The sequence below is a fragment of the Thunnus albacares genome, chromosome 15, assembly GCF_914725855.1.
Source record: "Thunnus albacares chromosome 15, fThuAlb1.1, whole genome shotgun sequence".
NCBI lineage: Eukaryota > Metazoa > Chordata > Actinopteri > Scombriformes > Scombridae > Thunnus > Thunnus albacares.
The window spans coordinates 22068944-22091977 of NC_058120.1; the positions used below are offsets into that span (position 1 = coordinate 22068944).

Genomic DNA, 23034 nt, shown 5'->3' on the forward strand with positions numbered 1-23034 from the left:
CATTTGTTTATCTATAGCCTAAGCATTTTTTGTTTCTAAGCTACTTTTTCCTTTAATTTAATTTAATTTAGATACTTAGAATTTGCGTCTTAAATTTATTTCTGTAAACAAACAATATTAAGAAATGTTTCTTTAAAATACTTTTAGAAATAACCCAGAGACATATATGAAGAAACGCCTGAGAATAGATTTCCCCTCATGTGTTCTGCTCTCCTTCTTTATGTTTTTATTTAATAGTTTTTATGACTTTTAATATCATATATGTTATAATGATATAAACTATATCTTTAGCACTATCTTATAATTAAAGTTCTTATTACGACAGACGACAGACAGACATATGACAGACATAATGAAACACACAATCAGATACAGTACAGTTACAGTAAATCAATGAAAAATAAGTAACAGAACAAACTGAAGAAAACAAAACAAAATAAATCTTGGCAAACAGAATCAGCTACAAGTCCAGTAAAAAACACAAACAAACAGTAAACTGTGGAGACAAATGAGGAATTAAAAAAAAAATAAGGGGTCACCATGTAGGCTATCAATAAGTGGGGTGGCTCATTTTCCTTAAAAACAACAACAACAACAACAACAACAACAACAACAACAACAAAAATTGTAGGAATACTAACTTCCTGTTAGTCTCCTTCCTTCATATACATCAGAAAATTAGATCAAACTTCATAAAACTTTCCTTGGCAATGATTAGTCCTTGCACTTAGAGATTTTCACACTATTTTGAACGTTTTACCCTTATATTACCACGTCATAATCTGACACTGTATATTAATCTTTAGTTTTTTGCAGTACCGGTTATTAGCCACACGGTGGCAGCAAAGCACGATCTTTTAATGTCTGCGGCGCCGGACTGCAGGTGCATCATATCTGTCACTGTCAAACACGACGCAGCAGCACTAATTCATGTGAAGTTTGACCAGTTCCTTCACAGTTTTTATCGGGACTCTAAACACCTTCACATTTACCATAAAAATACTTTAGTTTACATGTTTTGGGGGGGTTTCTGCCATCCTCAAATGCTTACATTGTTTCCTATATGCACTTTCAATATTTTCCTCTCAAATATGCCATTAATCGAAGTGACATTTTCTGAGACATCCCTGATGACGTGCTCCAAGAGCTTCAAATCAGGGGCACTGCAGTGAGTGTGACCCGCTTTCAAGATGCAGTGATGAGGAGAAGAAGAAGGGGGCACCTCATGATCAGTGCAGAGAGAGAGAGAGAGAGAGAGGGAGAGAGAGAGAGAGAGACTCAGTCCCAGTGTTTTCACAGCAGAAGCTGGAGTCCAGTCTGGCTGCTACAGAAGAGACACAGACCCGCTATGTCCCGAAATGCCTGCTGCAGGTAGGTAAAGTCATGCCAGTGATTAGGCGTGGTGCTTTGCAGACACACAGACTTAAAACGGGAGCGTTTTCCTAAACCTGCTCGAGTATTCAGTCAGATCTGTCAATTAAGCTTCACCCTTTAATTGGGATGCATTTGCATGTAGGTGACGATGTTGGGAAATGTGTCCTATAAATGACACCGGTTGTGGAGCTGGAGTCAGCTGGCAGACCGTAAAAAAAATAGGATTCAGACACTTCGCAGTCTTCTGTGGGATTATCTTGAGGGGTAAAAGTTGAATAAACAGTCGCAGGATGAAATTGATCGTCTCGGAGAAACAGAATCAGCCGAGAGATCCACAAAAACAGCAGAGGCAGCTGTCCATGGTGCTGAAACCCAAAATGTTTATCTATCATATACAAGCAACTTTTTATCCCAAAGATTCCCAAGAGAAAAAATCCAAAGATTCAAAATTTAGTGTCTGTAAAGCCTTGTTAGGCTTGATCACTGCTGATATTAATTGTTTTAATTGCATCTTGTAGGTCTTTAGTCACTTCACAGCAAGATCACTGCTATATTTTTGCTTTTTTGCATGTTTTATGTACTGTGAGTCGATTTTCACACTGTTTTTGCATGTTATGTGATAGAAAAGATAGGAGCTATTCTATGTTTTAAACATTTAAGTGTGTTATGATGTGATTGATTCAATGAAACAACAGTTACATGGGTAAAAAAAAAAAAAGAAAAAGGAATGGTGCACATGTGATAAACAGGGATTAATGCTCCATGTCTCCCATACAGAGTGACAACAGAGAAGGAGAAGCAGCTGAGTTAACTGCCATTTCACCCAAAAGAGGATTGATGGACCTCCATTATGGCCAAGTGGACATGATTCTACATTCAGCACCTGTGGCACAATGTCGAATATGATCTATCTGACTGCAATAAGCGTTTTGTACTTGCCTGTTTTACTGTTTGAGGCTTTCGTTTTGTCCAAAGGCAAGTATGAGAGGTCAGTTGTGCCGAGCTCTGCCTCTCGCCTGGTGGCCAGGATGGACGGGGATATTATAATCGGGGCCCTCTTCTCTGTTCACCACCAGCCTTCGGCTGAGAAGGTGGCAGATAGGAAATGCGGGGAGATCCGCGAGCAGTACGGCATCCAAAGAGTGGAGGCCATGTTCTACACTTTGGATCAGATTAACTCGGACCCAAACCTGTTACCCAACATCACCCTGGGCTGTGAGATCAGGGACTCCTGCTGGCATTCCTCTGTGGCTCTGGAGCAGAGCATCGAGTTCATACGAGACTCTCTCATTTCCATCCGGGATGACATGGACGGCGCCAGGTGGTGCATCGAAGGGGTACCTTCCAGTCAGCCGCCACCAACCAAGAAGCCCATCGCAGGGGTCATCGGGCCTGGCTCAAGCTCAGTTGCGATTCAAGTCCAAAACCTTCTGCAGCTGTTCAACATCCCACAGATTGCCTACTCTGCAACCAGTATTGACCTTAGTGACAAGACGTTATTCAAGTACTTCCTCAGAGTTGTGCCTTCAGACACTCTTCAAGCCAGGGCGCTTTTGGACATTGTCAAACGATACAACTGGACCTATGTGTCTGCAGTGCACACAGAGGGTAAGACACCTTTCCCTTAATAAATTAACAGCCCTCTCTTCTTTGCACGACAGGAGCAGGAGGGTGAACAGGAAATTATAGACAAGAAGACACCGGAAAGAAGGTCCACATTGTGGCACAGATACACAGAGGCTGTTAGCCATCTCTTAGCACTATCTGATTGAATCAATGTTGTTGTATTCTGCTGCAGTATTGTAACTGATGTTTATCTTGTGCATTATGTAGACTGCTGTTCTAACAGCATGTGGCTGCAGACAGTATTGTGTTTTGTAAAACCTATTCACATGATATGAATATAAATAGAGGGTTAGTTGAGAGGAGGAAAGAGGAAATCGTGTTCTCCACACTGACGCAAACTGAGAAACTCTTTTGTGAGGTCTGGTATTCCATTCTGTCCATTTTATGCATCAATACCATGAAGACACACATTACTTACTAATTTATATACTAAATACCTTCCTACATACATTCTTTTCTTTTTTCCTTTTCCTTAAATCTGCCTCAGTAAAGTAAGAATTCTTTGTCTGTTTCTCCTGCAGGTATTAGCAGCTGTTGCAACCAGCGTTTGACCTGCATAAAAAGCTCTTGTTCTATTTTGTATTTAATTATCACTGCAGGCTTATACTGCAGCTTTGCCATAAAAGATCATTTTCCCCACAAATCCATCAGTCTGTTATACAAAAACCATCCTTTTGCATTACATTTCAGTGCATGGTAACAAATAACATTTAACAGATGATATACTGACATCTGCATTTCTTTTATAAGCATATAAATTATGATTCAAAAGTAATTAAGATTCCACCCACACCATCAGAAAGAGTAAAATGTGATATGCATACCTGAAATACCCGTAAAGCAAGTGTTGCAAATCTTTCATCTGTTTCTTACTGAGGGGGTGTGAGGTTGTGATAAGCTGATAAAAATCCAATCAAATCCTGGCAAACTTTCTTTGTTTACTGCAATAATATAAATAGGTGCTGTAGGTATTGGATTAATATTAAAGAAGCAGATAGATGTTAATCTAAATACTAAAGCTTTGACTAAAGACTTTGTTGTTGGGTTTATCAGTGATCCTGTAGTCCGTACTGCAGCTGATTGGCTGTCTGGACAGGCAACCTAAAACTGACAAGTGCTCCCCTCGTCCTCAGATACCGCTGTCGAGGTCACCTTAACCCTGTTTGCTCCAGTTGTGCCGCTCTTGATTCCATAAAAAGACGTCTTGAGACGTAATGGGACACTTAAATACAGAAGGAAGAGGCATGTGCGCTCAGCAAACCTTCCCTGAAGAATTTCAGTTTAAAAAAAGATCATTTGACATTTAAACGATCTGGAATATTGAATGTAGAGAACTTGAAAACCCACTGATTCTTTTTTTTTTCCAGTGAATGAAACTAACAGTTCCTCTTGTCTCTTTCAGGTAACTATGGGGAGAGTGGGATGGAGGTGTTCAAAGAGCTCGCCTCGCAGGAAGGCCTCTGCCTTTCCCATTCTGACAAGATCTACAGCAACGCTGGGGAGAAGCACTTCGACAGGCTGCTGCGGAAGCTGCGTGAGCGTCTGCCTAAAGCCAGAGTTGTTGTTTGCTTCTGTGAAGGCATGACAGTCCGAGGGCTGCTCATGGCCATGAGGCGGCTCGGAGTAGCCGGAGAGTTCCTCCTAATTGGCAGGTTTGTTAGAGAATGTTTTCCCACGGGGCTTTCAGCTTTGTCTGTCATGTTTTTTTGGGAGGGTTGAAAAGTACACAAGTTTTCAAACAAGATTTTTTTTTTCTCCTAGAATGATGAAAATAACTTTTTCTCTCAGTGGGTTTCTTTACAGTGAGTTTGTGAAACTTATGAAATGTAAAGTTTGATCAAAAACAGAAAAAAAGGCTCAAAATTAGTCAGATTTGTCAGCTGTTTGTGCTACATGAATTGAGTACATTTGTGATGATAATGAAGGTAATTGTAGTACAAAACAGTTGCACTGTAAGATCCATTTAGTTGCAGTTCTGGAGCTTTCGATCATATCACACAATCTTAGTAGATGGAGTTTGCCTATTTGTTATGAGAATTTTAGTTGTTCAAATTTAAAATTTTATGAGCACTTTAAGGACTTTTTGTCCATGTTGTCTTAAAGGTTGAGACTTAAAATTCATATTTGACCTTGAAAAGAACAATTGACAATATAGTTTCACCACAGGGTCCATTTAGTAGCTTTTCTTAGAGATGGAGTTTGCCCAGTTGTTAAAGGGACTGTCAATGTTCAAATTTTTATTTTTTGTTTAACCATTTTTTGTCCATGTTGGCCTTAAAGTTGAAACTGAAAATTCATACCTGACCTTGAAAACAGCATTTGACAAAATAATCTCAATGCAAGGTCCATTTAGTAGCAGTTCTGGAGCTTTAGATCATAACACATGATCTTAGTAGATGGAGTTTGCCTAGCTCTTAGGGGAATTGTACATGTTAAAATGTTCATTTTCCTGAACAATTTAAGCACTTTTTGTTAACTTTTTGTTTTCTCATATTCATTATTTTCCAAAAGTATTGCATTTTTATTGCAATTCTGTGAGGAAAATACAGATGTTGAATTCCATGTTATAGCATTCAGCTGCACACAGGATGGTATGCACAAAGTTCATATGGAACCGAAATACTCTTTTTTCCTACTGGGAGTAGAGTTCCTCTGAAAGCAGAAGATGCTTTGAGTCAGCTCAGTAATGAATAATGCATCCATGCAGCGAGCTCTCCCTCTCCCTGTCAGATCACAGGCAGGATGGGCTAATATGGGACAGCACCTCCAGCATAAGCTGGGGAGTGTGGTGTAGTGAACATCAAAGCTCATATCAGCACTTACACCAGACATTCCATCTTTGTGGAGTCTCAGCTCACCTCAAGTCCTGTTAGGAATAGTTGCAGCACCTGAAACGAGGCTACGATAAAAAGCTCGCTATGGTTAATTTACTGAGAGTGGTTCATTAACGTGTGGCTGTGTTATTCACAAAGGCAGATGAGAAGTAGAGTCGGAACCCCGTCCTCCAAACCAAATGATGAAACGCATGTATGAAAAAATGGAGCGTTTTATAGCCTAAACTCGCTCTCACCCCTTCCACTTGAATTTGCACTGCTGCTAAAGTCTCCACGGATGATAAGGAGGGCGTGAGTTTAGGGTAGAGTAGAGGGAGTGTGTGTGTGTGTTTTTTTTTTCTGGGTCAAGGAGACTACTGAAAAAGGAAAATGTTTTTTAGAGCAATGCAGCAAACGAACACATGCAGGTCCATGCAATGGGCCAATCGAAATGCCTGAGGTGCTGGTCATCAGCCATCCATCCTCTGCTGTGTGGAGGATGAAAGAAATGGCTGTTCTCACACCGCAGATCCCACACATCACAAACAACAGAGAACTCATTTGATCAAGTCTCAAGTGAATCTCGCATTACTTTGGAGATGAAAAAAGAATAAATCAGGTTTTTTAGCCTGTGCTTGACAAACATTTATCCTCAATTCTGACTTCAAATGTCTTTCCCCTGGATGAATTATTTCATAAAATCATAATTCAGATTTACATAACTACACTGCACTATACAACATCAATAACGCCCCCTTCTCCCAAATTAAATACTCCAAAAATATGGGATATAAATGTGTACAGTGCGTTTTGTGTGCTGACGTCAGAGCTGTAGGTTTTTGGCTCACCCAGTGTTGGACTGGGGGGAGTGTGATGCTGAGAAGCAGATGGCCAGGTACTGTTGATACTGTCACACTGGACAACCATTGTCAGTTCATTCTTGAAGTTCAAGCCAAGCCAAACGTGCTGTTGGCTTGGCTTTTAGCCTTCTCAAACCAAATGTGATGAGAAGGCTGGTACTGATAATTTTGTCCTGTTAATGAACAGTAGTTTGTGCAGTATTCAGTATCTTTAAATTATTCTGATTTCTATCGTTTTGCCCCAGCTTTATTGTTCTCTTCACAGGGTCGAAAGCTTTTAAGGCTGCATTTTTACCAATATTTTAACACTTAAACCCTCTACTGACTGTGGAGGGTTTCAGTAGTTAGTTAATGAGGTGATACTCACTACAGCTGCTCAACAGAAAGATGGTGAGACAAGTATGCCTTTAAAACACAAAATTATGCAAAATAGAAAATGATTTATACACAAGACTCTACATCCATGCTAGCTGCTCTGTGAGACTGTACTTATGAACAGCGATGCTTTGAAGCAAATGCTAAAGTTAACATGCTCACAGTGACAATGCTAACACGTTGGTGTTTAGCAGGTATAATGTTTACCATGTTCACGATTTTACTTTAGCATGCTAGCATGAGGTTGATGGGGAATGTCGATAGTTTTGCAGGTGTTTGGTCATAAACATTAAGTATGGACAAATTAAAACCTGAGGGTGGAGCTAGATGAAAAGTTGGGGGTCACCAAACATTATTCAAATTCATCTTTTGATAACCATGAATGTCTCGCTCAAATTACATGGCAATCAATCTGACAGTTGATGAGACATTTTACGCAAAACTACAAATGTGAATCTTGTGGTATTAGAGGAAACATCAGGGGATCACCAAAGTGTCGTAACCTGGCTCCTAGACCATGACAAATACACGAATAGACACAACAGATGGCGGTAAAATTAAAGGTATTCACTATAACAAAGTAAACAATTGAAGAAATTACTACAAATATGGAGTGTGTCAGTCAGTAACATCAGTGATGTAAATGTGAGTGCGTGGGCAGTGGGGTGTAAGGTGTTGTGAAGCAAAAACAAAACTAAAGTCAAACAAAAAGCACAAAGAGAGTGAGCACAAACATCGCTGGTAGTTGACCTTTTTATCCTCTGGGAGCATTAAGCCCAGGTGCTCAGAATCTGGTTGGCAGGGGCTGTCACCAAAGTCATAAGGATTCATCCTCTGGGGACCATGTATTTACTGGTGATTCATAAAATAGTTGTTGAGGTAATTCAGTCTGGACTGGAGTGGTCATTGCCATCCCATGCATGCTGCTAGCATGGCTAAAGAAGACAATGAACATGAATGTGTACAACTCACCAAAATCACTTTATAAAATTTATAGTGTAGGAAGAAAATAAAACCTGATTGCAGGTTTTACAGCGTGTTTTTGTGTTGCTGTTGTCGGGCTCACGTTGGGTTAAATTATCAGTCAGCAAAAATATATTAGTATAACCGAACTGTCTTCTAAAGGTGTTTTGTGCCGATTTGTTTTAATTGTCACAGCTTATGAAAACATGAAAATCTTTTTAAAATTTGGTTGCTTCCACGTAGGAAAAAAATGTTTGTAATGTTTTATTAATGTGTAGTTGCATTCTAGGGAGCTGTTTTCAATGCCAAATCATCCTTGGAACGATGCTATTTCAGGCCGCTCCATATCCGTTTTTCTCCCTCCTTGCTTTCTCACTCGTGCAAGTACAGTATCACATGTAAATATCACAGATTTAATCCCACACTGCATAATGCTGCTTTAAAAATACTCAAGCTGCATTTGCAACTCAAATGAAGGCAGCTTGTTTTTTTTGTTTTTTTTTATGGATTATGATTCAAATTCAAATGTCAAACAAAAGCTTTTTGTCTCACCCACCTGATCTTTTTATGAGAGGGTTAAATGTAGAATTGATTTTCAAATGGCCAAGCTTATAAACTATAAATACGAATTGTGACCAGCAAAGATACAAAATCACGTTTGAGAGTCTGAGTCTATGCGGAGGTTTGGAGCTCGTTTCTTTTTCCAGGGCAGATTGTACTGCTACAGCACTAATCTGTGAATTCTCACTGGACTTGCGATTGTGTCTGTGGACTTTTTTTTTTTTTTTTTTTTTTTCTTTCTGCAAGTACATTGAGCACTCCACGCCCCTCAGCGGGAAGGCTGAAAGGGAAACAAAGTCAGGGAAACAAAAGGGAGAAGGGTTTTGCTGCAGGATTCAGTCTGCTGGTTTGCATGTGGCTTCAAACACGACACCATCTCAGGCTTTTGGAGCTATAATAGAATCATAACAACAAGAATTTAACATTTTTCTTTTGCCAGACACTGACTATTCTTTTATTACGTGTTATAAAATTCAGAAAATTTGTTAGCAGCAAAAAGATTTCATATTATTTGACTTCAAATAGCTGTTAGGGTTTAAATCTGAGCATAAATCTTGAATCTTGTTCTTTTCTATCTATTTGACTGCTTTTCAAAAAGGCTTGTTAAAACCCAAATCTGACAGCCTTCTTAGTCCACATGTGAGCATGTAATCCTGCATAACACCAGTTTGTGGCTTTAGTTAAGCACCTGGTTTTCTGGTGAACTTTGTTAAAAACCCAGAGGGTCATTTAAGAACACCTCCTTTCTGAAGGTATTTCCAGAATCCTCAAAAACTCTTACAACCATCAGGATGGAAAAACATTATGTCCTCTGCGCAATAAAAAAGATTTTTAACCCTGTTTCCAAGTTGCAACTCTTGGTTCCTGTATAAGTAGTTGGAAATTACATATGTCAAATATTAAATCATTGTTTTTGCATGAAAATACAGTATATAATAGAGAGAATAGAGAATTAACAGATGGTAAATGTAAAAAATTTGGTTGATGTCATACAAATTGAGGTCATTTAGAGCTGCCACATGTTTGAATTAGAAAACAAAACCACAATTTGAGAAACAGGTTAGAAATGTTTGTTTTTGTGCAGCTGAAGGAATATTTCTTTCATCCAGATCAAGAGTCCTTGAGGATTTTAGAAAGTGTTAAATGACCTTCTGGGTTTCTCAAAGGTCATCTGGTATATATATATATATATATATATATATGTTTTCAGAAGAGCATATGTTTAGCTCTGTGATTCAAATGTAATGTTAAAACAGGAAAGGCACAAACTGGGGCCAGTTCTGGTAATGATAATTGCAGTGTGCTCCTCTCCGCAGTGACGGCTGGGCAGACCGCGTTGAGGTGGTGGAGGGATACGAGCAGGAGGCTGTGGGCGGCATCACCGTGAAGCTGCAGTCTGAAGAGGTCTCCTCCTTTGACGACTACTTCCTGAAGCTCAGACTCAACACCAACACTCGCAATCCGTGGTTCCCCGAGTTCTGGCAGTACCGGTTTCAGTGCCGCCTTCCCGGACACCCACAAGAGAACTTGAATTATGCGAGAAACTGCTCAGGTAGATAAACAACTCATCAGGCTGCGATTATGATGTGTCCTGCAGTTTTTTTTTTCTGGTTTACACTGTACACCAGCGTGCACATCAGCTTGTGTTTCTCCACAGCTCTGATGTGTTCAATGCCCAGAGGATGATGCCGAAAGGCCCCGTAAACTGGAACACATTCTTTAATTATGAATAAGACTGCCAGAGGGTAGAATTCTCTCTAAGTCAATCCAATAACACATATTTTTTCATATTGTTCATTTCCGTGACACTTGGCTTTACAGAGGATGATGATCTAGGTAAATTAAATCCTTTTCATTTACAAAGGAACAAAGTAAATGCATTATCTTAAGTTCTTGGTTTCTCGAAACAATGCTCAGCAAGCATGTTTCCCAAAACATATTTTCACATACTGCTCATACATATTTATTTAAATATATTTATATATTTACGTTGTCAGTCTTAAATTATGAAGTTGATGAGGTTATGGCTACTATTCCCTCAACTTCCTGTATTACTAGAAATAGTTAACATTTATCTGATTAAAATGTATTGATAAACGTAAATATAAAATGATGCATGCAGCAAAAATCAAAACCATTTTTATACGTTTCAGTTGACAGCTCTCAGGATTCTTCAAGTGAATTTGTTTTTGCTGTTGCACTTCCCCTCCTGCAATTATTTTAATCTTATTTCCTTTGCAGTATTTGTAAGAATAGAGCCTCTATTTCTTTGTTATGCTCATACCTCATTCATTCCTACAAAAATACCATATTTTATATGCAGTTATTATTAGTATTATTAGTATTATTAGTAAGTGGAGATAGTTATTGTTTGCTGTCCTGTCACTTCTATTGTTTTTTTATTATTTTTTTTATTTTTATTTTTTGTGTAGAACTCCAAGACGGTGAGTGAATTCCTCTGAATGGAACCATAATGCTCCTCACTTTTGGCAATATACATAGAGGTTGACTGATATTAAGTTATCACATGTGGGGATAATTTAAGTGGTTCATTGATGTTCTTAATGACATGAAATTTTCACGAAATTAATCTCAGTTGACCTCTAATATATGAAGCTATTGGGATGTTTTTATTTGTTTTTTGTGTAATACTGAAGTGAGAGCCCTACAATTTGATCTTATCTGCTCTCACACCCTTTCTGGCCTTAAGACAGTCATATAAAACAGCCCAATAACATCTGAATGAGTTGGCAACTGGCTGATCTGGCTTAAGTTGCATGTAGCCACAGAAATAGTGAAGCCACATTGCAATAGATAACACATTTTTAGAATCATTTTTATTAATTTTGCTGTATAGTTTTATGCATATTTTGGTCAGAGAGGGTTCAGTTGTCATGCAGCCGACTAATCCCAACGTGCAGCAGTAGGACCTCTGCTTGCATGCTGACATGCTGACATCATTGCATCACGACTGAAGCTACACAGCTCAGTGAGTGAGTGAGGTGAGCGTCAGCGCCAAGGAGCTGTTAAACTAGGTCATCACCAGCAGTTGCCGTCGGACGCTCACCCAGCTGCTACCCGACTGAATTTATTGTTTATGTGTTTGTTTGCGCTGGCAGTCATTATCCCAGCAGTCCTTTTTAACGATCATTACTTGATTTAACACAACTGGGAAAAAAAAAAACCTCACCAGCAGTGGATGATGCTCGTAAAGCTTGTCAGCCCCGTATGTCATAAAGTTTGATGTTGTTTGGTGCGGTGGGTGAAACCAGTCTTACACACAGTTCAGGAAAAAACGGATGCATGTAACAACTGACAGTGTGACAGACAAACTTCATCACTAGAAAGCACTTACATGGTAAATATAGAGCAAGGCTGTAGATCCTTTTCAGTCTATTTCAATGAATAATAAAATTGTTTAGATTTTTAAAAATGTGGATCTGGATCTACATCAAAATACACATTCTGATAGATAATTAGGTAACACTGTACTTTAACTCTTCCTACATGTATTTATCATTCATAATCCATATATAAACTGTTAATAAATGGTTTATAACAAACTATAATGTAGTTATAAGCAGATATAAATGGGCTTCTGTGGGTACCCATAAGTGGATGCTGGTGTATAAACAGATAATGAATAACAATATGGTTAAACACAGTTGTAATAATATAAAATATTATGTCTTCATATGAGAAATTATAATTATGGACGACTTCTGTACACGAATAAACACTTAAAATATCCTTATCTGCTTATAACCACATCATAGTGTGTTATAAAGCATTACCAACAATTACATCAACATGTATTTGATGTTTTTCATTCAGATAAGTTCAGTAGTTCATGAGAAAATAGGGAAAGTGTTCAAAACTCCATATTTTGTCGTAGAAATTCTTAAAATATTCCTTCAAAAGCACCTAAAAATTGGGTCACGGTTAAACTTTCTACCAAACATCAGTTAAATGTGTGATAGAGGATATCCTGCTAACTAACAAACAGCCTGAATATTTTTCATCTCTTTGGAAGTGGTAATAACTTGTAAAGGTAATTAAGTGTCTATTAAAATATTTGGAAAATGTAACTATCAGATTTGCTAGCAAACATACAGTAAATAACTATTTAATTATAACATTAACTATCAATAAGGAGTGTACAATGACATATTTGTAACTATTAGTGTAACAATAACATAATGCTTCATAATGCAAACGCTGGAGTTTTGGTTGATTATATTCTGGGTTCATATTACAATATCACTGCATTATCATTAAAATACAATAAAACCTTTAGAAAGTCATAACTGCCACTTAATGTTATACTATATTTTTTCTCTTCCAGGGTAAAATTCTGTAAGATTTTAACAAACTGTGTCACTTCCCATCAGTTATTACATTATCAGCTACATTACACTCCACTTCCTTTGCATAAAATATTAAACAGGGATTTTGGAACAGATTCAGGTAACAGATGACAGATGGTGAAGGGAGAGACAGCAGTGTATCATTTTAAGTGTATAATTTCCAGTCATATTCACAATGATAGACTGGTAAAGAATTCCTTCACATTAGCATAGTCAATATGCAAGCTTCTATACCAGTTAAATCCTTTCGTTAAACACCCAGACTTTGCTCTAAATGTACAATCATAGTGAGAGCTGTGTTGCCTTTGGAATTGCAGTGATGATTTTAGGGGCTCACAGATGGAGGAAATGTACAAATATTAGTGCAGGATTATTTTGTTGGGGGTAAAAAAATGATTTAGATAGCTGATCCCTTGCTACCAATCACTGAGTTTACAAAAGCTATGTGTTCACCGAGGGATGGTTTGAAAAAAAGGTGTCATCTTCAACTCGAGGAATCGCCAAATATACACACTTGTTCCCTTGTTTTACCAGTGTGAAACAAATGCATGGTGTCGCTCTTTGTAATAACACTAAACTGACATCTTACTTTAACACAGCAACTAAAAAAAAAAATTAAAAAAAACTTGCATAGTCTGCTTCTAGCTTGCATTACACTGAACTGATAGGGTGTGTTTGATCATCGCACGCTGTTTGTATCAAAATATTAATCATTGTGTCTCATTCACTCATTTGTTTTCTGTCTAAAGGAAAAAACAATATGAACAGAAGACAGAATCAGAATAGTCGCTTTGTTTTCCTGCATGAGAAGACACATTTTCAGCGGCGCACTGTTTTAGACCAACTCTAATTGAATCCTGACTCATGAATGCAGAAATGGATAGTCTTGCCATGGTAACAAGTTTTCTTTGAAGCCATTTTCTGAGCCTTCCAGTTCTATTAAAGCAGTCTCCCACAGAGGCAAAGAGGCGTGTAGCTTGCTGCCTGTACTCAGAGAATAATTATTTAAAAAAAAAATGCATCTGTGAGCACCCTATCACTCCTTTGTAATATGTTACATCACGCTAGAGACACCTGTACTGTACACCTGAAATTTTAAATGATTTTTTTACTGCATAACACATAACATGCTACCGCTTGCAGCAATGACGCACCTCCTGTAAGACTTTTCCTCCATAAGTTTCGTCCTGGAGATGAATCCTTACTATTACTCTCATGTGTGGGCAGGTTATGAAAGTCTGGAGGACAACTATGTTCAAGACAGCAAGATGGGCTTCGTCATCAACGCCATTTACGCCATGGCCCACGGGCTGCATGACATGCACACTCACCTCTGCCCCGGCCATGTTGGGCTCTGTGACGCCATGAAGCCCGTTGACGGCAGCCATTTGCTGGACTTTCTTCTCAAGACGACCTTCGCAGGTGTTTCTGGGAAGGACATATGGTTCGACGAGAACGGGGACTCACCTGGGAGGTAAACACACTTACCTTACATGCTTTTTTTTTGAGTATGTTTAGCTTATAGTCGTTTTTACTGTAGCCACAGCAGCATTAGGTGGTCAATAACTGTTATATATTGGGAGCAGCAGCCGCACAGATCAAACTTTATCTCCTCCTCACCAAGTGAAGCCGGCAATGAACAAAAACAAATTCACAGTTCACCATAGACAACTAAGCCAGTTTTGTAAAGCAGTTTTTATATAATACTTAGTTTTTGTCAAAGTTTATTTTTTAATTTAATCACCTACCCACCTTTTTTTTTTTTCTAATTACTTGCCTGATCTGAAATGCAATCAGAGTCATGCTGTGAGTCTTTTCAATTAAATAATAGAGCTCAGTGGATATATGCAGGTGGTCCCTAATACAAAAAAAAACTCAATCAAGTGATAAAGCAAAGAAAACATAACAAGAGCAGATTAAAAAAACACACAAAAAGTAATTACAATAGCAAAGGGGGTAAAGAAAAAAGAAAAAAAATAGGTTATTTGGCACTTTCACTTAGACGTTTTTTCATGTGTTTTGAAGACATAGAACAAATTAAATGACTTTATATTTGATTTCAAACTGTTCCAGACAGAGAGACTTGATTGATCGCAAGAAATATGACAGTTTCTTTGAAGACCTGGTAGAAGATGTATGAAGATCTTAGAATGTGTTGTTGTTTCAGGAAACAAGTGCACTAAACAGAGCAAAATAAGTTTAAACCAATATGTTCATTTTAGAAAATCTGTTTCGTTGCAAGAACTGATAAAAACTAAAAACAATGTGCCAAATATTCTTTCAAGGGCAGGTGATGTTGAATTTGCATCTCAGGAGACACTGAGACTCCTCAGTGTGTACATAACACACAGGCTTAATTTAGAGAGCAATTAGGGCTTTCATTGTTAATGTCTGTTCACTATAAATATTGTTTTCAATTAGATCATTACAAAGGTTACGTTCAGTCAGTCATATCAGGCGCATTTTAATGTCCAGAGCTGTAATGACAAAAACTGTCTGGCTGCTTATATGATACAAACACTAAGAACGCTTAAAGATTAACTCAAAGTAAAAAAAAAAGAGTGGCTATACTCCAAATCATACATAGTAAAGTAGTAGTAATAGTAATAGTAATAGATAAAAATATCTGTTTTGTTAATTGCACTTCTGAAAATTTTCATCAGTTAGTTGTATCAACGTGGTTGAGGTGGGAGTGTCTTGAAATTCCAGTGAGGAGTTTTTATTACAAACCAAAGAGTAAGTAAACTAAAAGGTAGAAATATCAGCACCTGGAAAAATAATCCCTAAATCATTAGTTTTGATTAAGAGCCTGACAGCCACCTACACTGATAAGTTATACTTTTTTTGTGCTGAGTGGCAGCAAAATCCTTATTAAGAATTGATTCAGTGATGGTCAAACCTTGTTAAGTTATAGCTTCCTCTCTAACTCATAGCTTTCTATCCACTATCAGGTATGAGATTATGAACTTCCAGCGTGTGGAGCCTGGTGTTTATGACTACATCAACATTGGCTCCTGGCATGAGGGCATTCTCAGTATCGACGATGACATGATGCAGATGAACCGCAGCAACATGGTCCGCTCTGTGTGCAGTGAGCCCTGCTCCAAAGGAGAGATCAAGGTTGGGGACAAATCCTTTACTGCTGACAAATCCTTATCCTGTTCAGGACATATTTGAATGTCTGTATTGTAGCTTTGTAATTCATTCTGTGCATTGCAATTACTGTACTGGCATGAAGTACTTAAATGTGAAACATTTGTACATATTAGGACTTTACAGTAATTGTTACTTTTGGGGTTTCCAGGTTGTGAAACATCACATAGGCTGGTGTTTATCCTTTCTACTTAGTAATAATGCAGTTATAAATATGGGAAATCCTTTAATAAATGCTCATTGATTCATTCAATAAAGAGTTTTAATCATCAAGCCTGCAGTTGTAAGTATTGATAAGATGTTAATTAATGGATTTTGGTCTAACCAGTCCAAGGGAGGTTGTTCCTTGTAATGGCTTATAACTGATCTGTAAAGCATTAGTAAACAATTAATTAACCATTAATAAAGCCTTTAGTTACCACCTATCATCCTTTTACAGACTGGAAAGTGGTACCAGTATTTCTATTAATATAATCTGTTAATATAACATATATGTTACCCACATTGCTTTTATATTTCTTTTTACAAAAGTAAAAATCTTGCCTAAAGGCACCTTGTAGTGAGACCTGATGCCACATTGTTATATCTTTACCCTCTTTATTTATTGCCCCTTTCCATCTTTAGTTATACTGTCCTACAAACAAATACTAAAATATTTACAGAGCTTGGCCTCCCCTTTTACGTGGACACAAACTGGTACTTAGAATAGAGATACTCGTTGGGGGGTATTTTTTACATTTTTCTATGTGTTATTTTTGTCGACCAGGTGATCAGGAAGGGAGAGGTGAGCTGCTGCTGGATCTGCACTGCCTGCAAAGACAATGAGTATGTCCAGGATGAGTTCACATGTAAGGCCTGTGAGCTGGGCTGGTGGCCTGATGAAGAACTGGAAGGTACGCTTATCCTCTTTTACTCTTCATTTAGCTACATGTCTCATTTCTCAATATTTTGCCAGTTTGCCAACTGCGCCAGTGCTGGCAAATTACTTACTGTCGCTGGTTTTCTTTTAAAAGAATAGTTCAATATTTTGGCAAATACAATTATTCCCATTCTTACCAAGATTTAGAGAGAACATCAATACTACTCTCATATTTGTAATTTCTCATATCGATGGCCAAAGCACAAAACCTCCTATCTGCAGAATTTCCTGATTGGCAGATTTCACTTTGGATGATGAGAACACGGAAGGCTGCTTATATTCAGTCTGTCTGCAGGATAATCCCGCCCTTCGTTGTGACAGAAAAGTCACACAACAAAACAAAAACACAACGCAGAGTCCCTGGGTGTGTAGAGAGGCTAAAGCACGAGTGGGTTACACAATCACTGAACATTCATTTCCAGTGGACAAGGAAGCAAATACACTGATTTTGAGGAATTTCCCACTTAAGGAATTCTGACCCTAGTATACTACAATGTAGTAACTATTACATTTACTTAATCTTTTTACCTGAACACAAACTTAATTTTATTTTTAATTTGATTTTAATTATTAACTTAATTTTTTTTTTTTTATTGTAAAACCTTCCAACTTGCACCAAGTGCAAAAGCTCCTATCTGCACTTTGTGAGGCATTAATATCTAGTCAGTATTGTTAACTCATAATATAATAATATAGTCCAAAAACAGTGTATTATGTATTGGGTATCCTTAACAAATAGCATTCTGCAAGGAAACAAGTTTTCTCAAAAAAGTGCATTTTTCAGATAGGAGGTTTTGCTCTTCAGCCATCGATATAAGGCGACAGCTAGCTAGCTTAGCTTAGCCGGGAAACAAGAGGAAACAGCAAGCTTGGTTATGTCTGAAGGTGAAAAAGTTGACCTACAAGCACCTCTGAAGCTCACTAATTTACATGTCATACCTGATTTGTTTTATCTGTACAAAACCAAAGTGTAAAAATAATAATTTGTGGTTTTACGGGAAGTTATGGGCCAGACTATTTCTTTGCTGGGAGCAGTGACTCCCTGAGGGTGACAACAAACCTTCAGGGATCCTATGCAAAGCCACACGTTTATGTAATCTGATTAGAACAGGAGATTTTGCTGTTCTGCAATTTTTAAATTTTAATTTAATGGATTTGGGTTACTTCAGTGGCCACAGGCTGAGTTCCTGTTGCATGACTGATGCATTCAGAGACAACAGGAGACTCTTTTGTCTTACTAGAGGCTTTGTAGAAAGTTAAGTTCCTTACAGTTTTTACCCCCCTACCTGTGCTCTGTACATTTTGTCCTGTTAAGATTTTTGCAGTGCCATTTCATAAACCTGTTCTGTCCTATTTTCATTGCTTTCCCATGACACCTGAGAACCATTCATCATGTTCACCATTTTATCCGACAGCAGCCCTACTTCACTTACCACTCTTCTGGCCCACTTTCAAAGGCCTTCTGTGCTGTTCAAAGACAAGACACTTTCTTAATAGGATCATCCTGCCTCCACGGTGTTTCTTTTTTTTTTACCATGAGACCTTTGGATACACAGAAACAAGAAAATGTGGAGTACAGGGCTGACATAAAAATTATTCTTGTGCACTTTTCTAGCCCTAACCCCCCTGCTATTATACAATTAATAGAGAGAACAACATCAATCAGATATTCAAAGTGTGTTCTCAACATGACGCAGATGATGAGATCTTATTTGGATCCATGAAAAACGCAGTGATTTACTTTGTCCTGCTGTATTGGCCTCCTCCTCCGCTGGCTGCAGCCCAACCTGGCTGCGGCTGACTAGAAAGGGGGTTTATTTATAGTTGAGCTAAAAACCTACTTTGAGAGTTACTGTATTTTTTCAAGCTGAGATCTATGTGATTAATTTTAAATGTGTCCATACTATAAAACTTTTCATTTTACTCTCATGCAAAAAATATTTTTTGCTTTCATTTTTTTAGATAACCAAGAATCTAACCACGAAGCTGACGTTGAAATTATAAATATGTCATACTTGCTTTCAGTATGTGGTGGCTTTGTATTTATTCTCATGTTTTTATACCTTTCAGGCTGTGAGCAAATCCCGCTGCGCTACCTGGAGTGGAGCAATCCAGAATCCATTATCCAGGTGGTTTTCTCCTGCGTGGGCATCTTGATCACATCATTCGTTGCCTTCATCTTTGTCTTATACCGAGACACACCCGTGGTCAAATCCTCCAGCCGGGAGCTTTGCTACATCATCCTAGCAGGGATCTTTTTGGGCTATCTCTGCCCTTTCACCCTCATCGCCCGTCCCACCGTGGCCTCCTGCTACCTCCAGAGGCTGCTTGTCGGACTCTCGGCCGCCATGTGCTACTCCGCACTGGTAACCAAAACCAACCGCATTGCCCGCATCCTGGCAGGAAGCAAGAAGAAGATTTGCACCAGGAAACCGAGGTTCATGAGCGCATGGGCTCAGGTGGTCATCGCCTTCATCCTAATCAGTGTCCAGCTCTCATTAGAGGTTACTCTCATTATCATGGAGCCTCCTGAACCCATCAAATCCTACCCCAGCATCAGAGAAGTCTTCCTGATCTGCAACACCAGCAACGTCGGTGTTGTGGCCCCACTGGGCTACAACGGCTTGCTTATCATGAGCTGCACTTATTATGCTTTCAAGACCCGCAACGTCCCTGCGAATTTCAACGAAGCCAAATACATCGCCTTCACCATGTACACCACGTGTATAATCTGGCTGGCGTTTGTGCCGATCTACTTTGGGAGCAACTACAAGATCATCACTACGTCCTTCTCTGTGAGCCTCAGTGTGACTGTAGCCTTGGGCTGTATGTTCACACCAAAGATGTACATCATCCTTGCCAAACCAGAGCGAAACGTGCGCAGCGCATTCACCACCTCCGATGCTGTGCGTATGCACGTCGGCGACGGCAAAATCGCCTGCCGAAGCAACAGCCTGCTCAACATGTTCAAGAGGAAGAAGACCACTGGAAACGGCAGGTAGGTTCGTTAAGTGAGTCTGTGAGTCCTGCTCCTGAGGCACCTCAGGGATGCTGGTTTTACTGTAATTCCCTCTCAAAGGGAACCTGATGTCTTACTGTATTCACTTTTATAGGGACACCTGTTGTAAAGTGTGACGGATGTAGGTCAGTACTCAATTCACACAGCCATTTCAACCTTTAATCTGTTGGTAAAATTAAAACAAGCATCTCTGTGTGCTAAGGGATGGCAAGTGGGATCACAAATACAGACATACATTATTAGTGTTAAATTCTGAGATTTAGTGAAACATTCCACAGACAAATTTGACATTTTTACATGAACCAGAAATGCTGTTTCTGTCTCTACTTTTCTGGGTTCCTGTGAAGTAACAGTCGTCTTTATTTTGTTCATAGTTCTAATGGAAAGTCTGTGTCATGGTCTGAACCAGGTGCAAGACATCCTCCAAAAGGGGATCACATGTGGCACAGACTGTCAGTGCATGTGAAGAGACAGGAAGCAGGTTCCAATCAGATGGCTGTCATCAAACCCTTAACTAATACCTACCAAAACACAGCCCTGGAATTCTCAGACCTCAGCACTAAGACCTTGTATAATGTGGCTGAGGAGGACGAGAGCGATCCTGTCAGATACAACCCCCCTGTCACTCCCATCATGATGGCCCACGGGCAAATGCCTGCCTGTGGGCTTTTAAAGGACGTGGGCGAGGAGGTGGAGCTCTATACCCATGAACATCGGCAGGATAACAGCGTCATCTCCCAATGTGTCATTATGGACCAGCTACAGCAGGAGGTGGTGGTGGGCAAATTCAACTGTGACATCCCTGAGCTGAATGATATGATTAGCATGCCTGAGGCCGTGAGCGGCGGCATGCCCGTGTACCACCAAGCCCACCTCATCCAGCAGGACCCGGTCCTGCCTCTGCACCTTGACCCGTTCGATGAGGAGCCCACCTCCCCCTTAGAGGAGGAGGAGGAGGAGGAGATGGAGAATGAGCAATTCGGCCTTCTCCATGGCTACATGTACAACAACGCTCAGATTCATGATGAGGAGGACGTGGTGGAGGTGAAATTAGCGGTGGAGGATTCTCTGGCTCTGATGCCTCCCTCCCCTTTCCGAGATTGTGCTTGTCCTCCAGTGAGCCCCTTCCCTAACTCGCCCGTGTCCGAGTCGATTTTGTGCACTCCTCCAAATGTGACATATGCCTCTGTCATCCTCAGAGACTACAAACAAAGCTCCTCAACTCTGTGAGTGCACACGCTATATATGAATTGTACAATATTTTCAAGTTTATAATGACTTGTGCTGTATATGACGAGTATATATGGAAAAAAGTCATTCTGTGGTCTAACAAATCATTTTTCACTCTATAACTTGATAGCTTTTACGTGATAAGAGTGAGCAATGAAGCACCACATTTTAAAATTATTTTAGATGTTGTCTACAATAGTGAAAGAATTTGCCTATTACAAACATATATTTCTACACTAATAAGCTTTTAGGATAAAATAGACTCAGTACTTACAGTATTGGACAAACAATTAAGGTTGTCTATGTATGTACATTTATGAATTAATGTCATATAAATAGATTTATTTGATCAATATAGCTGATGTAACAAGCAGATGAGTTTGTTCATTTTAAGCAGGGCAACTTAATGGTGAATATAGTTTGTATGTAAAGCAAAACAATTCAATTTGTCAACAGTATTTTTAAAAAAAGATGTGTATTATGTTACACATGTATGTTTTGTCTTCTATCAGGCAAAGAAAAAGATGGGAAAGTTTAAAGCAATAATGAAACATTTTAGGAAATATGCTTATTAGTTTTCTTGCTGAGAGTTTAATGAGAAGATTAATGCCACTCTTGTCTGTACTGTATATATGCAGTTGGAGCAAGGCGATGGTTAGCTTAGCTTAGCATAAAGACTGGAAACAGGGGGAAACAGCTAGCCTGGCTCTCCCAAGCTAACAAATCACAATTTGTCATTTTAACACTTAAATTTTTGTATGGATTAAACAAACAAGACATAATGTGTTTATTTGTGAGCTTTACAGGTGTTGGGGCGTGAATTTTTGTCACCCGTGGACAGAGTCAGACTACCTGTTTCCCCCTGTTTCCAGTCTTTATGCTAAGCTAAGCTAACCGGCTGCTGGCTGTAGCTTCATATTTACTGATATGAGAATGGTATCTCATCTAATTCTTGGTAAGAAAGCAAAATAAAACATATTTCCCAAAATGTCAAACTATTCCTTTAAGCTGGGAGTGCAGAATAAAAATCTTGTTTTAGGACATTTAAAAGGTGAAATGCCAACATGATGTCATGTTGGGAAAAAAACAAACAAACACTTATTCGTGAATTTTTGATAGATGCAGCACTGCCAGGCAAGTGCACTGACTGTATCACGAATGTAGCAGAGGACAAGTTTAAGTGCCACGTTTTCCTTACCATCAAGATTTTCTTTTTTTCTTTTGTATATCTGTGTCATTTCTATGGTCTTGAAATGCAAGTTAAACTAGCTTCAAATTTGTATCTTTTATAATTAGACATCTGATTTCATAATTGTATAGATTATTGTATGAGATAAATGACATGCATATGTTTTGTGAATGTATGAATTGTGTATCATTTTTTGGTATTCAGGTGTTATCTACAGTATATGCATTACAGTATTAGAATGAATTCATTAGCTGTGTATGCTTTATTGTGTACCAATCAGTTTCCTAAATATTAAGACTTTAACAACCTATCAAAACCGTATAATGTGATGAAGTGCTACTGTTACCGTTAGTAATAGTCTGAATAAGCTATTCGCAGTCAGATATATACAGTACAGTATAAATTAAGTCTGCCATTTTAAACAAATATTTACTGTAGAGCATTTGAAGGACACTTGTTTGATTGGAGTAAATTAAATATTTTTTATTCTTTTGTCTCCTGTTTTTCATGATGAAACATTAGGTGGCTCTCATGTCTTGGTCTGCCTTACAACAGTAATGATTTGAAATCAAAGGTCAAAGATTT

At 38.7% G+C, this 23034-nt stretch overlaps 1 protein-coding gene across 1 annotated transcript; it reads left to right on the top strand.

Annotated features, from left to right (window-relative positions):
• The first annotated feature begins 1289 nt into the window (after positions 1-1289).
• On the top strand, positions 1290-21945 carry grm1b (glutamate receptor, metabotropic 1b). Its single transcript, XM_044374268.1, has 9 exons — positions 1290-1371; positions 2152-2982; positions 4403-4652; positions 9889-10124; positions 14167-14413; positions 15891-16059; positions 16859-16985; positions 19082-20009; positions 20405-21945. Exons 2-9 carry the CDS (start codon positions 2268-2270, stop codon positions 21258-21260), a joined length of 3528 nt encoding a protein of 1175 aa, XP_044230203.1. The 5' UTR covers positions 1290-1371; positions 2152-2267; the 3' UTR covers positions 21261-21945.
• The last annotated feature ends 1089 nt before the right edge of the window (positions 21946-23034 follow it).

Bases quoted from the DNA above. Each gene is read 5' to 3' on its own strand.
- grm1b (XM_044374268.1), top strand. From the start codon at position 2,268: ATGTCGAATATGATCTATCTGACTGCAATAAGCGTTTTGTACTTGCCT. The intron at 4,653-9,888 runs GTTTGTTAGAGA...TCCTCTCCGCAG, and splicing joins GAGTTCCTCCTAATTGGCAG to TGACGGCTGGGCAGACCGCG. The intron at 10,125-14,166 runs GTAGATAAACAA...ATGTGTGGGCAG, and splicing joins TTATGCGAGAAACTGCTCAG to GTTATGAAAGTCTGGAGGAC.